Genomic DNA, 16,912 nt, shown 5'->3' on the forward strand with positions numbered 1-16,912 from the left:
TTAAACAAGCTATCTTTGAGGAAAACCTAAATTATCTCAACATTTTGGTCAATATTATCTGCTATTTTAGACAAAGGAGTCTGTACACTTACATATGATTCTTTGCCTGTGACTGCGAAACAGAGAAACTACAACATTTATACTTGCACCATTATGTTGTGTGCTCATTTGTGATATTCATATGTCCCCTTCCCCATAACAAGCTGTCCATTCTAGTTTTAGTATTGCATTACAGATGTTTTATTCACTGTTTTGGTTGTTATTGGCTGCCCTGTAAGGCTTTTTACCCTTAGAGGCAGCCTATTCAGGATAACATTAATTAACTTATAACATTCTTGCTCATATTTCAGAGTAATCCCATTTCAGAATTGCATGGTTCTGTCTCTGTAAATTTTTATCTTTCGTATTTTACTTAACTTTGTTTTATGTCCATCATTTATGGACCAATATATTTGTCAAGGGATCTTTAGAACCCAAATAGAATAAAGTATTTTTAATTGATCATTTGCTGTTGTTTGAAAATGACCAAGATCTGCACCTGAGTTAATTGTCCCATTCTGCCTACTCACAGCAGGATCCCACGGCAGTTGTCTCCTGCCTCCTGGGTAAGCCTGGCCTTTCCTCATCTCCTTAGGTTTCCTGCCGTGAGAGAGTCCACAGTCTACTAGAGTCCATTATTTTGTCACTGACCCTTGTCTAAAATTAGCTGGTCACAGTAAAACAAATTTCTATCTCATGTTGCTCCAATTAAATTACAACAAAATTAATTTGAAAACCCTTAAAAACCAATTAACCTTTTTTCAAACTATTTTTTTTTTTATTCCTAGAAGGAGTGGAAAATCTGCACAAAGACCATTTTGGTAGCAAAACATCACAGGCTGGTCTGAACATATAAAAAGTAAGGCATTCACTGGTCTTTGTATTATCTCAGTGATTTTATTTCATTGCAATTCTTATTTCTTTGACATGTGCCTTGATTACACAATGTTCAGGGTGTCAATTAACAATACTAGCTTGGGTTGTTTTTACTGTAAGCATTTGTCAGCTGAATTCTTTTGGACTGCAAATCAGAAGAAAAAAGATAGTGGATTCAGCCAGAAGTGAGAAAAAAAGTCTCTGGAAATGTGGAGAATTTCCAGCTCTTTTGTTCTTATTTTATTTGCATTTTCCTAGGATTGCATTCTTTCTTGCAATATCCTGGGTTTCCCTCACTACCACCTCCCTATTCTTCTTCCTCCTAACCCTCCCACTGATCATGTGTCACATCTACACTCCGGCAACATTTCAGAAATTGAGTCTCACCCATTTCCACTGAGCCTTCTTTATTATTATTCAGTAGTATTAGTCATAGTACTATTGTTTTTTGTGGGTTTTTGGGCTATGTGGCCATGTTCTAGAAGATTTTCTTCCTGATGTTTTGCCAGCATCTGTGGCTGGCATCTAAAGAGAATGCTTGCTTGGCTGAGCGAAGCATTTGCTGGATTTTCTTCATCGGTTTGTAAACCATAGTACTATTATTTGTGCTTTAGGAACATTATATTAATTAAACATCAGGATCATTTGGTTTTGGTGCAAAGATTCATCTTTCCCTCACTTGATCTCTGTTGAATCTGTGTCCTGTCTGCACTGGCCAGGGGCAGCCCGGAATATCCTGGCTGCAGAGCTGAACCAACTCTCCCCAGGTAAAAAGGCCCTCCAAGCTAATGCTGCCCAGCTTATCATACATGAATTCCACTGTGGTGGCTCATGTGGTCAAGATGCTGACTCTGTTGATTGCAAGATTGGCAGGTTGGCAGTTCGAGGCCCAAGTGCCGCATGATGGGGTGAGCTCCCATCACTAGTCCCAGCTTCTGCCAACCTAGCTGTCCGAAAGCATACAAATGCAAGTAGATAAATAGGTACCACTTCGGTGGGAAGGGAAACAGCATTCTGTGCAATCATGCTGGCCACATGATCCCAGAGTAGTCTCTGACAATGCTGGCTCTTCAGCTTAGTAACAGAGATGAGCACCACCCCCCTATGGTCTGACAAGATTTGACAACCTTGTCAACAGGGAATACCTTTACCTTTTACTATTCCCCTGCTGCCATGGGTCACTTCACTCTGCCATCAGAACAGGGTGTCCAGCCTTGATGACATGGCTAGGCAGGTCCTTCTGACCTCATTGTGGCAGTGACAGACAAACATGGTGCATGTTTTCTTACAGTAATGAGTAATGCATTTTTCAAAGAATTAGACTAGTGCTAATGTGTAGTTCTTACAAAATAATATTTGACCTTGAATAGAGGCAATAGTGGAATCTAAACAAGTTAGATTTGTTTAGGTCAAATAAAAAAGGGACTTAAGAAAAAACAGAAAGGAGTCTAAAGGGTTTTTAAAAATTAGAGAGAGTAAACTCAGAAACACACACTCTCTCTCTCTCTCTCTCTCTCTCTCTCTCTCCATACACACACATCATGGTTGTTGGCTGTTTCCTGCATTACATAATAATCTCACCATTGCCCACACATAGGGCAATAGCCAACACTAGGCACATGAGAACACACATATATAACAGATTCAAATGAGTATACTTTAGCCAAACTGTTGACAAACCTAACTGTTCTGCTTTATGGGATTACAATAATCTGTCTAGTTTTTTCCTTCAACAAACTGAGTAGCAGTAATTCTAAAAATATAGGTATCACACACATGTGCGCGCACGCACACACACACACACACAGACACACACACACACACACAGATATATATATATATATATATATATATATATATATATATACTGAGCCTGAGATCAATAGCTCCATCCGGTGGCCGTACTTGGATTTTTATAACACAAACTAACACTACACTTTATTCTCTGTGTGTGAACCTTCAAGCCTCCTGTCTATTTATGGCGACCCCATGAATTTCATAGGGTTTTCGTAGGCAAAGAATACTTGGGGGTGGTTTTTCCAGTTCCATTCTCTGAAATATAAGCTACAGATTACCAACCTATATTATTTTGAAGAGTTTGTCTATGGTCTCTCACAATGGATTCATTACCCATGAAAAAACTTTCACAAAGGCTCTTTGGTTCTGAAATACAGTTGCTCCATCAGCATGCTCCAATTCCCTGAGATTTTGGTCCCTAAAATCTGAAAGGAGCAGGACCTTGCAATTGTCACAGGACCACTGGTGTAAGGAGGCAGTACCTCGTTTGCAGAACTTGGGTGTTACAAACAAACAGATAAGAGCAAGGTCCTTGAACAATTACTGAAGGAGGTTAAAGAAGAAAGTGCCAAGGTAGGCTTAATGCTGAATATTAAGAAAACAAAAATAATAAACACAGAAGATCTACAAGAATTAATCCTACACATTAAAAAAAAATTGAATTAGGCAGGAAAAGTTCCCATACCTTGGATCAAACATGTATCAGAATGGAGACTGCAGTCAAGAAATCAGAAGAAGACTAGGATTGGGAAGGGTGGCTATGACGTGGTCCAGACTGGCACTTTGCGCCAGCCTGGCCATGTACTAGGGTTGCGTGGGGGCGGAACGACCACATGCCCTGCAACCCTAGTACATGGTGGTGGCGTAATCATGGCAGCCTCCCGTCCACACAGGGGCCACCATGATGACATCACGCACGTGCCGCATACAAACGGTGTGGCACGTGCATGACGTCTCCGCGCCAGCCCTGGCCGCTTACGGCAGCTCCTTTGGGCACGTGAAACTGAGCTCCTTTTGGGAGCCTACATCGTTCCTGCAGCAACCAAAAGGCTGCAAGAATGATGCCAGGGAGAAAAGGACCAGGCGGCCCCTTTCTCCCACGGCTCTGTGGTCCAGGAAAACTCCGGATTGGGCTCACAGGGGTGCCGATGAGGCTGCCCTGCCCCCAACCCAGAGCTAAAAGGGGCGCTACAGACCAGTCTGTACCACGCCTATTCAAGAACTGAACAAGAACTAAAATGCAAAGATATAACTCTGAACACTAAAGTTAGGATTAGCCCGGCCATTGTATTCCCAATCACTATGTAAGAGGTGGACAGTGAAGAAAGCCCATAGAAAGAAATTTAATTCAGTTGAGATGTGATGTTGGAAAAGAGTGCTGAGCATACAATGGTCAGCTAAAAAGACAAACAAATGGGTTCTAGAACAGATCAAGCCTGGACTCTCTCTGGAAGCCAAGATGACCAAATTGAGTTTGTCATACTTTGGCCACATAATGAGAAGAAATGAATCATTAGAAAAGACAATGATGCTGGGGAAGGTAGAGGGCAGTAGAGAGGAAAACCACATGGTAGACAGTTTTACTCAAACAAGGAGACCATACGTCTGAGTCAGCAGGATCTGAGCAGAGAGGTAGAGGACAGTGGCTTTTGGAGATGTTTCATTCACAGGGTCACCATGATTCGAGGTTGATTCAACAACAATAAAAACGATACAAATAGACAGAAGGACAAACATACAGTGTGGATTTTCTTCACAATCTCCTACAACTGAGATGGACAATTGCAAGGAGCCATATTGACCTTCTAGAGAACCTTGGCGGCCCTCATCTTGCTCTTCTTAACTGACATTATCATCATCATCATCATTTAAAATAATGTATCTCATTTGTAGAATGCCTCTTCTGCAAGGCCTAACTGGCATTATCACTGCTTTCTTTTCAGGGCCAGGTCAGGACATCGCTTTTTATTAAAGCCTTTGGTGCCTAATTTACTTTTGAGCATCTACACTATATGATTTTGAAAAGCTCTTTTAGTAATTTTCAGCTATTTAATTTAATTTGCTTGAATGTTTTAATGCATTTTACTTTTGCTTAAATTATTTACTGATTTTCATTTGGAATTGTCTAAATTGTTTATATTGGCCGGTTACACACCGGCACTTTAGTGCGTGACGAGCACGCACTAGGGTTACAAAAGGGCGATGCTTCCGCACCGCCCTAACCCTAGTGCGTGCTCGTCACGCACTAAACGGCAGCGGCCCTTCCATATGGCCGCCGCCGTGAGGACGTCATGGCCACGCTGCCTCTAGACGGGGCGGCACAGACATGACGTCCTCAATCCGCGGCAGGGCGCCTAGGGCGCCCTTTCCGCGGACCAGGAAGAAGCTCCGTTTCGGAGCTCCTTCCTGGTCCGTGGCGCCGTTTTGCTTCGCTGGGCGCAGCCTTCATACGCCTGCGCCCAGCAAAGCAAGGGAGAAAGGGGCCAAGCGGCTCCTTTCTCCCCCTCCCCGCCACCGCGGGGTGTCCTTGGGGCTTGAAGCCCCAAGGACACCCCTTTTCAGCCTGCAGGGAAGTGGCGTTTTGCTGCTTCCCCGCAGCCTGAAAAGCGGCGGATCGGGGCCTCAGCGCCTGCTGGTGTAGCCACTGAAGCCCCGATACTCCGGGGAAAGGGGCGGGTCCAGACCGCCCCAAATGGGCGGTCTATAACCCGCCCTAGTTTTATCTGTTTGCTGCCCTGAGATCTCATGATAATAAGGACAGGATAAACACACACATGGACGTACACACACACACAAAATTGGCCCCACATGTCTCTTAGAAGCTATTGGGGGGGGGGGGGCAGAATTTACCATGATTTGAAATCCCAAGTCATTGCCTCTTAATAACCAGCAAGTAAGCTGGAGGTTGATTAGAGAGCATTTTTACACACACACACACCTCATCCATGTTTGGTAGGATCTCAGAAATGGCTTTGGGGAGCTATTTAAAGCTTATGGACACCACTTGCCTCATACCAGCTCTATATAAACATTATATAGTTTGCCCTCTATGTGCACCAGTTCTTTATCCATGGATTCAACCATCCACAGGTTGAAAATATTGTGTGTGTGTGTGTGTGTGTGTGTGTGTGTGTGTGTGTGTTTAAACAAAAAGCAAACCTTGATTTTACTGTTTTATATAAGGGATACCATTTTACTGCACAATTATATATAGTGGGACTTGACAATCCACAGATTTTGGTATCCACAGGGAGTTCTGGAACCAAACCCCAGCAGATAGCAAGGGCCCACTGGATACAAATGGGCCCTTTGTATCTCTCTGACTGAAGGCCCAAAGAAACATAGCATTTCCCTGAAACTTCAGCTCTGAGACCTTGCAACCCTATCTGTATTTTACAAAGCCTATACAGAACAGTTATGATAATATTCTGAAGAAATTTGGATAGAGCATTATGTGCATATGTAACTTTGTGCCTACACCATGCAACAGAGCTACAAGGCTGCCTGAAGTGTCTGCTCCCACACATCTCCCTCCCTCCCTCTCTCTCTCTCTCTGTCTCTCTCTCTTTCATATGACCCCATATTTCTCCTCATATTACAGACCCCATATTTCTCTTAAATATTAAGTTTGCTAATAAAGCTTTCTGTTTTTCAAACTTTTGTTGATCTTCCCTACCACCAATGTCCATATAAGGTGACATTTTAAGGACCCTCTTCTCTGGCTTCCTTATGACATAATCTTGCCTAAACAAATTTGAAGAATTTATTATAGCCGTGGTGGCACTTGGGCAGCTGGTGTAATCATGGGAATCCCATTGTGCTGAAAGCTGGAGTATACAGTACATCCTGGAAATAAATAAAATAAATAAAAAGGTTGCCACCATTTTAGCCAAAGAAAATGTGTTGAGTCAGATTCACAGGGAATCATTACATTGAAGAAATTTAATGTTTGTGCTGCCCTAGTTAAGTCATGAATGCCTAACTGTTGTAACAGTGTTCGGTATTGCCATATAACATGTAACAGGTAAACAGATTACACAGTAGTAATCATATTGCTGAAGTGCCTAAGTACCTCAGAGGCAACAGATCCCATATGATCTTTGAAGCTAAGCAGGGTCATCTCTGGTTCGTACTTGGATAGGAAACTGCCAATGAATACCAAGTTCTACAGGTTACATTTTGAGAGGAAGGAACCTGGCAAAACCACTTCTGCCAGCATTCTCTGAAGATGTCAGCTACAGATGCTGGCAAAACGTCAGGAATAAAGAACACAGCCATATAGCCTGAAACCCCCCCCAAAAAACCACCTCTGAGTATTCCTTGCCTAAGAAACCCCTACGAAATTCATTGGGTTGCCTTAAGTTGACAACATGAAGACACACACACACACACACACAGAGAGAGAGAGAGAGAGAGAGAGAATTAAGTAATGGCATGTACATCGTCTTAAAGACATCCACTGGGCAGGCTGAAATAACATCTTATATGGTGGGGACTGCTACTTTCAAAAAGGACAGGTTCAGCTAGGTACATGCCTTCAATGGTATTTTAACTTGTGGCCTATTTCACATTACAGTACTAACACAGTGGGTACAACTGCAATACCATAATACTCATGTTAGATTTAAGTGTATAGTGCTTCACAAGAACATATCTTTCGGCCTCTGAGGGGGAGATAAGGCTGGCCCAGTACCATCGGGCTAGCCTGAAGAAAGAGGCTCCTCCCTCCCTAACTGTCATCTTTCGGCCTCTGAGGGGGAGAGGAGGCTGGCCCAGTACCATCGGGCTGGCCTGAAGAAAGAGGCTCCTCCCTCCCTAACTGTCATCTTTCGGCCTCTGAGGGGGAGAGAAGGCTGGCCCAGTACCATCGGGCTAGCCTGAAGAGAGAGGCTCCTCCCTCCCTAACTGTCATCGTCCGGCCTCTGAGGGGGAGAGAAGGCTGGCCCAGTACCATCGGGCTAGCCTGAAGAGAGAGGCTCCTCCCTCCCTAACTGTCATCGTCCGGCCTCTGAGGGAGAGAGAAGGCTGGCCCAGTTCCATCAGGGGCTAGCCTGAAGAAAGAGGCTCCTCCCTCCCTAACTGTCATCTTTCGGCCTCTGAGGGGGAGAGGAGGCTGGCCCAGTACCATCGGGCTGGCCTGAAGAAAGAGGCTCCTCCCTCCCTAACTGTCATCTTTCGGCCTCTGAGGGGGAGAGAAGGCTGGCCCAGTACCATCGGGCTAGCCTGAAGAAAGAGGCTCCTCCCTCCCTAACTGTCATCTTTCGGCCTCTGAGGGAGAGAGAAGGCTGGCCCAGTACCATAAGGGGCTAGCCTGAAGAAAGAGGCTCCTCCCTCCCTAACTGTCATCGTCCGGCCTCTGAGGGAGAGAGAAGGCTGGCCCAGTTCCATCAGGGGCTAGCCTGAAGAAAGAGGCTCCTCCCTCCCTAACTGTCTTCGTCCGGCCTCTGAGGGGGAGAGGAGGCTGGCCCAGTTCCATCAGGGGCTAGCCTGAAGAAGAAGAGCCCTCCCTCCGGTCCATCTGCCTTGGTCCAGGCCTCAGAGGGAGAGAAGAATGCTGGACCTGCTTCCCTCCCCCCTCACCATTCCCTTCTCCTTTTGTGTCGTGTCTTTTAGATTGTAAGCCTGTGGGCAGGGAACTGTCTGTTATCCCCTCTATTTTAAACCGCTCGGATTCCCAGTGATTGGGCGGTATATAAATAAAACCTATTATTATTATATACATGGACACACACACACGCACATTCAAATTCTAACAATCCAAATCTGCATCAAGCAGACACAATAGGCAAGCCAACAACCTTTTCATACTTCTGTCCCTCTTATGGTTAAAGGTATAGATTAATGTTAAACAGTTTTCCACTCTTTTCTTTCTTGTGCAAGCATACTTATATACCTTTTGTTTCCCTTTTTAAGACTACACTGTGTAGCTTCTTCCAAGGCTGGCTGGGCCAGGAAAGGGAGACATCAACACCAGCAGTACTGGCCATGGATTCCTCCTCTTTCTAAGAAGAAATCACAGGGCAAAGCAGTGGGGAGAAAAAGGAAGACAAGTGGGGGCAGCAGGGTGCCAGGCATGATGAAGGGCAGTGATGAAGGCAGGAGGGAAAGAGCAGGTGGCAAGTTCCCCTCCCTGCCTGCTCCTGGTGCTCCTTCTCCTTCCACTTCCCCCTCCCCTTCCAGGGTTGCACAACCTGGCCATAGAGGGAGAGGGAGAGTTCAGCACCTGGCAATGCCTGCTGCGGGGAATAAGTCGGGGCATCAGACCAGGTGCAGCTGCTGCAAGGACATATCTTCTCTCCCCCTTCCTTTTCCCTTCTGCAGAGCCAAGAGAATCCCTGTCTTTGACCGGGGGCCAGTGGAGGCAACCAAGACCAGATCCCTTACTCTGCTGCTGGCTCCCACTCACCGGAGCTGCAGGGTGGCTGCCTGGGAGTGACAGCATGACATCAATGCAAATGTATTCATTGTATATAAACATACTCAACATACACTTTTAATGTTTAGATAGTGGGAATAAGAGTTCTGTTTTCAGCCTTTTTGTGTTCAGGTTAGTATAGCGATAAGCAAAAGGGACGATATGAATAGAGAAGGTCACTATATGCTGTATGTCATAAAAAGAGTGGTCATTCAGTGGATCCCATTCTACAGCATTAAAGCACATGACCTCTCAGCCTGCAACAGTCTGTTCCAGAGACTTCATCCAAAGCATGACATAACATAGAGACAAAGCATAACAGAGATTTCACCCTAAGCCATAATAAAAGAGCAATCCTGCTGGGTCAGAACAATGGTGTATCTAGCTGAGCATCTTTCTCTCCACAGTGGCCAGCCAGCTCAATTTGAAAAGCCCTCAAATAGGCATGAGGGCAACCATCACAATACTCAGGAAGCAGTATTTATTATCTGTTCTAGCATAGTTCATAGCAGAAACATACAATTTTGGTGTGCATAATATTATTTTACCACAGGTTATCATGGTTAGATATCAGGGAAATAATCATGGTAAGTAGGGAAGTGATGACGCAGAATGGTACTACTCAATGTAGTGGTCTCTGGACTGGTGCCAGTTTCCAGGAAACAAACATTTATAATCCATGAAACAAATGTTTATAGAATGGTGCTAGTCTCTGATACATGGGAGGGGGGAGTTATTCCTTGACATGAGACAGCTTTAAAACCACTTACATAGAAGATCTTATAGCCCAGCACTGACTATGGCTCATTTTATATCTTCATTGCATTTCTCATTGTAGTTGGCCCTCCATATCCACAGATTCAACCACCCATGGCTTGAAAATATTCAAAGATAGCTTGATTTTTCCATTTTATATAAGGTACACTATTTTATTATGCCACTGTACTTATGGGACTTGAGCATTTACTAATTTTGGTATCCACAGAGGGTCCTAGAGCCCAAGCCCCAGTCGATATTAAGGACCCTGTGTAGTTTTCAAAGAGATTACCATGTTAGTCTGCCATTTATTACTGTATTTCTCAGGTGTCTTTAATACGTAAGTAGGTTATTCTCAAAGCCACATTATGATGGATATAATTTATGTAGTCAGTCTGGCTGTACCCCAACAAAGAAGTTAAGGCCTTGAATTTAAGCCAATTTTGACTAAATGTAGGAAGCAATCAATCAGAGCGAGCCTAAGCATTCTGGCTTAAACGTTAATTAGTTACAGTCTGACTTTTACAACATGTTGCCTTATCTGTTCATTTCATGTCACCCTACTTACAAGAAGCTGATATTTCTCCGAATCTACTGGCCTTCCCGCCTCCATGCAGGCTGTCAACCAGGTGATGTCTAGGAGCCTAAATTTTGAGATGTCTTCCACCTTGTGTATTTGCAGCCATTTCAAAATTTCAGTGCAAGAATTATTTTCAGCTACAATGTGGGTGACTGATTCACTAGAAAACAAACAAACATAAAGACAAAGTTTGCAGTGGCAGACTGAAAGACTGCAGAGCATATCATGAAAATAGAAGGTGATTTGCTATTATGGTACCTTTGAAGACATTTTCAAATTGCATCTGCAGTACACTCTTGACACTCCAGCTCAGTATCAGTTAACATCCTTAAGACACATATTCTTTCTCTGCAGCACAGAAAGCATTTGGCTTGCCCACATACTATTGTAATGAAGAGCCTCCTTAATACTACCTGACAGCCTTGAGAATAAGTACTGTGCCTGTTCAATGACTGAGAGCTTCAAAATAGCCAGGAATCTGTTAAATTAAGCTCTTTAAAGCAATGCCACTCCTAATATTTTCCAATAAACCTTCTGTACTCAACAGTAGGTTCTTTGCACACAGGAACAAAAAAGAATATACATAAAATAAACCCCTTTAAATTATGCATTACAGCAAAACAGCATATCCTTGATTTTCAGTATCCTAGTCTCTTGCAACATTGATGTTATGGTTTAGATCTCCATAAAGCTGAGTGGGCAACTTAAGTCTCTTACCCAAGCTGGTTTGTTTTTTTTTAAATTACCATCCAAGTAGGATAGAACATGTTCCTTATGCTAAACAGAATCATGTTTAGCATAAGGAACATATTATTAATCTACAGTATGTAAACTGTTGGTCAGATCCCATAGATAAATAATAATAAATAAAACTTTTATTTGTATCCCGCTTTTCTGTGACAAGACAATCAAAGCGGCTCACAACACATTAAAATCCACATTTATAAAATTGTGTCCCAAATTCCCCCCCTTAAAACAGGATTAAACATGTTACAATTAAAATATCTATTAAAACAGAATTAATACACACACAGTATAACAAGGACAGAGCAATGAGCTAATACATGATGTGGGGGGCAGTCATTCTGTGGCTGGGCACTTTTTATTCAGGAAACGCCTGCCGGAAGGGAACCATCTTGACAGCTTTTTTAAAGCTGTCTAAGCTGGCAATTTGATGGATCTTGTCCGGCAGACCGTTCCATAGTTTGGGAGCAATTGCAGAGAAGGCCCTCTGAGAGGTAGCAGTTAGTCTGGTTTTTAAAGGCTGCAATAGATTCCTCCCAGAGGACCTGAGGGTGCAGGGCAGATTATATGGGAGCAGGCGATCCCTCAAATAGGTTGGGCCCAAGCCATGTAGGGCTTTAAAGGTATTGCTACCATAGTACAGGGTTGTCAAACCTTGGTCCTTTAAATAATTTGTACTTCAACTCCAAGAAGTGCCAACTAGCATGGCCAATGGTAAGGGATTCTGGGAGTTGAAGTACAAAACATCTGGAGAGCTAAGGCTTAAAAAAAAACAACCAATATCTAGCACAGGGCTGAGGAACCTATGGCTTCTCAGAAGTTGGACACTAGCTTCCATCAGGCCTGGCCAGTATGGTCATTCATAAAGGATGATGGGAGTTTGAGTCCAGCAACAATAGGAGGGAGACATGAAATGCTGGAATGCTTTGCGCTACAAAGAAGTTTTCACTGCTATTGCACATGGCAGAGTAATATAAACCTCTGCTGGGCTAAATAACTCTGTGACAGCACCCCGCCCTTCTGGACATCTTTGCTCTGCATTGATTATGTGAATTTAGAACTAGCAAGAATAGAAAATGAGATATAATGGCCTCTGCCTCCCTTAGCAGTGCCTCTGCTGAACCAGAGCAGTTCCAAAAGGTACCAAATACAACCACTGCTCTAGAATAATATACCGTAATCTAAGGCCCTGTAACACTTTGGTAAGTTGTATTTAAAGCTTCAGCAGAAGTGACACAGGCTTCTTAATTTCCTCTTCTGCTTAACTTCGGTGCGCTACAATAGCCAGAGTACTTGTGAGGGTAGTTTCTTCCTCCTGGTCATTGACTGGAATGGACAAGTGCCCAAGCATGTTCCAGCTGCTCTTGAGACCCCAAGTGAGGAAGAAATCGATTTGAATCCAAAGATAAGACTGCTCCTTCCTTCCTGGGTACTAAAAAGCAGTTGGGACATAGGGTTCATCTACACTGTAGAAATAATGTCATTTGACATCGCTTTAACTGCCATGGTGCCATCCTACAGAATCCTAGCCTTCATAGTTTTGTGAGGAACCAGCACTCTTTTCAGACAAGATCTTGTAAAAATACAACTTGCTGGGATTCCACAGGATGGAGCTACAACACTTAAAGTGGTGTCAAACTGCATTATTTCTATAGTGTAGATGCACCCTTGGATGCACAGAGAGAGAGATCAATAACTGGGGTGTTGCAAACTGCTGTCTAGTGTTGAGCGCCTAGGATGGAGGCATTCTGGAAGGGGATGCTGAATTCCTCCTTCCACAACATCTCGGGGGGGGGGGGATTATATCTAGTGTAATTGAGGCCTATAATGGCATATGTCTCCAACAGCATACGATCCCATAGGTTTTCTTAAAAGATCACAGTGACAATCAGTTAGCAACTCTGACTGAATTCGAAGCAGTTTAGTCTTACAAAACTAGTTACAAGGTTCTAGCCTGTACATGGACTCAGAGGTAAGTCCCAGTGTAATCAATTAGGTTTACTTCCAGGTACATGAATGTCAGATTGCAGCCTAAATATGTAACCTTTTTGTTTGGCTGTTTAATTTAAATTTCCTAGACTTTAAAATGCTTTGCCTCCCAGTACCACATCGCCAGGAGGAGAAGTTGCCAGCCTGCATAGATATCCCTCCAAACTCAGAGCAACATTAACATCTTGAAAAATGCAGGCCTGGGTATTACATCTTTTTTTTTCCTCCTGTATTATTTTTAACTCCTTTGCCTGATGAAGAAGCCAGTGACATTTCTAAAGCTTGCAACATATATTTTATGCATTTTGGCTGTCCCAATAAAGGGGACTTTGGAAGTTACTGTACTTTGTTATATGGCCAACACAACTACCCCTGGATATGTATCTACGTGAATGCATTCACTCCACTACGTATTTTCTCATCGAAAACATTGTTAAATTATCCTCTAATTAAACTTGTGTGCTTTGCCTTGTTGTCTCCAAAAAAACGGGGGGGGGGGGGGGACTTCAGTTAGAGATGTTTAACTTCTGCTTCCTGTGGTTTATATCGCTTTATATAAAATGTGCATATTTAATGTATTGGTATAAAGCTGACAATCTGGGAACTTTGCCATTTCTACACTCACAACAGCAGTTCAGCTAGCAGTGCCCCAGTTTCCTCCGATACTTTTACAGCTGCATTGTCTTCTTGGCAGAAATGCAAGAAATGTAGAATTTCCAGAGATATTGTTGACAAGTTGTTGTTGTTGTTTTAAAAAACCCCAACAGTTAAACGGTCTTGGATGAAGAGAATTCAAAACAGATGCCAGAAAACAACAGCAATCTACCCATTCTCCCACTGAAAATCTGAAAACAAATTAAAACATTTTTGTAAGACATCCTTTCTCTTAGTTACCCAGTTATTTAGGTATTTACTTAAAATCCCTCCTTTTTCCCAGGTTGGGTTTCAAAACAGCTTCCAACATAATTAACAAGTTCTAATAGAACATCATAAATTATACATATGCAAGTGCTAATTAAATTGATTATACTAGTAAAACAACAGATAAAACCATTTTAAAGCAACACACTGAAAAGTAAAAATATTAAGAATTTCACCCCTAAGCTATCACACAGAGGGAGTGGGGGAGAGTGGCTGCATCTACACTGCAGAATTAATGGAGTTTAACACCACTTTAATTTCCATGGCTCAATACCATGGAATTCTGGGATCTGGAGTTTTGTGAGATATTTAGTCTTGTTTGTTGGAGGGTTCTGGTGCCACAACAAACCACAAATCCAAGGATTCCACAGGATACATACAGTCATGACAGTTAAAGCAGTATCAAACTGCATTATATTTTGCAGTATGGCAGTAGCCAGACAGAACAGTGTGTATGTGTATAGATATACATATCTCAGAGGTTCCTGGTTTTTGCTTCTGCTAAATCCCACTGGAATTAGCACTGATACCATTCAGGTTCTGCCCATGTAGGTTCAGTAAATTACCATTATATTGTGTATGCTGGCATTGGGTTTTTTTCCCCTCTGCTTATTTACTTATGACAGAGGTTGCCAGACATAAAGAGTAAATTCTCTGCATTCTCTGAAGAGGCCAGCCACAGATGCAGGTGAAACATCAGGAATAAACTCTTCTAGAACATGGCCACATAGCCTGAAAAGCCCACGAAAACTAAAGAGTAAATTGCTAATTATTATGAATATTAGTGAGATGGCCTTTACCTTCTTACCCAAAGCTGTTTTGGGAGTCCCACAAACATTCCAAAGGCACCAGCAAAATTCTCCCCACCAAAAACATCACCCAACTTTGACAGCAAATCAGACAATCAAAGCACAGTAGAAAAGCAGGTGTGTGTCATTAAAACAAGTGGAGAATGTATTCGTGGCTAAATTTTGATAGTACAGCATCTGTAGGAGCGAACATAGCCCCTGGACCCAGCTGAAAGTTCCACACTGATAAAATAATCCAGTTTGACACCACTTTAACTGCCACAGCTCAGTGCTAAGGAATTTTGGGATTTGTAGTTTGTCCTGGAACCAGAGATCTCTGTCAAAGGTTCAACATCTCACAAAACTACAAATCCCAGAATTCCACAACACTGAGCCATGGCAGTTAAAATGGTGCCAAACTGGATTATTTCTGCAGTGCAGATGTAGCCAAAGCTAAAAATCTGATGATAAAAAGAATGACACACAATTAAACAAGCTATCATGTTAAAGCCCATTTAGTTTAGAAAGTACGAATTTGTTTTGGATTCAATCATTTATTGTAAACAACAAAAGTTACTTTTTTGGCCAACAGCTTCCCAGCCATGGTGGATAAAGACTTCTGAGAGTTGTCATCCAAAAAAAGTATTATTTTTTGAGCCCAGTGTTCGTGTAATTGAACAATGCATGCTGTGAAATCTCCCCCATGTAAGGCTGAGAACAGCAGTAATCTTAAAGTAACAACAGTTCAAGTGCATCTGCAGCACTCAGCAGCACTGCTATATTAAGATGTCTGAGTGTTCCTTCAACACTTTCTTAATGAGGCTCTCCAAATTAAGGAGGTTTATTTGCAGGAACAATACATTATGCACAGTGATTTATTTTTCTCTAGCATCCATTATTCTACTCTGAGCATTTAGTTTAAATTAAATGGTTCTCAGTGAACAATGAATGAATATGTTGGAGCTTTTATGCACATAAAAACCATCCTATGTCTCAGCTTTGGCTCTCCAGATGGTTTTGGACTTCAACTTCCATCACCTGTCCCTGTAGCCAGATGTGAAATAATTACATTCTCTGCTCAACAGACGATGTAATCATTTTCACATCTGGCTACAGGAACACAGCCAGATGTTTCTCTGATTCCCCACCACTCTCACCATAATGGAATGGGATGGGATGGCTGGTAGCAGTTGTCTATAGTACTTCTAAAGTAAGCTGAGAGCTTTGATCCGTGCAGAAGAAGCAAGGGAATACCAAACTGTATATCAACTAAAAACAGATATATGGAGTCATAAAGTTGATTGATGCCTGTGTACACCATTAGCAGGATACCAGACTCTATGTGATGACTATCTTCAAGTAGGGATACCCCATTGATGATGGTGAAGATTTGTCTTCTGTTGTTTTCAGAGCTAGGTCCTAAGCTCATGGGTTCAAATCACAAGCAAGAGGATTTTGCCAAGCCATAGGGAGAAACATCTTGGTAGTATGGTCTATTCAACAACACAGCTCACCACCCTGAAAGATAGTTGTCTCTCCTTTGCTAGCGGGTTTTGAAAGTACAGGGTGGATGTATCTTTTATGTCTAACAAAAGTATAGTAGCAATGGATTCCCTTGGGAACTGGGTCAACCTGAAGGCCCTTGAGGTCCTTCTAATTCTATGATCCAATGGGGTGGAGAAGGGAGACCTTCCATTAGGCAGTTATAGGTACCCAGCTAAGGCAAAAGTCTATTACGTGTATCCAATCACATTCCATTCCCCACTCTTGGAAGGATGCTCCCGAACTGTAGAGGGCTGCCCTTACTGTTTTCCTGCTGCAGCAATGTTTCAGCAGAGGAACAGCCACTGCACAAAATTCCAGAGATAGACAGGCCCCAGATGACTTCCTCTGGGAAATATTCAAGGCAGTGAATTGTGGATGAGCTGCCCTGGGTTACAGCATTACTGCCAGTCTCCCATGGCATCATGCCTACAGTGTTTGGTGGTGAAGAAGGAAGGCTCCCTC

General features: G+C 42.8%; 1 protein-coding gene across 1 annotated transcript in view; it reads right to left on the reverse strand.

The window, feature by feature from the left end:
* DNTT (DNA nucleotidylexotransferase) overlaps window positions 1–16,912 on the reverse strand; it is a 157,718-nt gene that overhangs the window by 139,172 nt on the left and 1,634 nt on the right. The window contains exon 2 of the mRNA XM_089508345.1: window positions 10,452–10,623. Coding sequence (XP_089364471.1) covers window positions 10,452–10,623 — 172 coding nt within the window. The remainder of the gene's footprint in view (window positions 1–10,451; window positions 10,624–16,912) is intronic.

Source organism: Sceloporus occidentalis, unplaced genomic scaffold (assembly GCF_023333645.1).
Source record: "Sceloporus occidentalis isolate IW3139 unplaced genomic scaffold, rSceOcc1.0.p SCAF_2, whole genome shotgun sequence".
Lineage (NCBI taxonomy): Eukaryota > Metazoa > Chordata > Lepidosauria > Squamata > Phrynosomatidae > Sceloporus > Sceloporus occidentalis.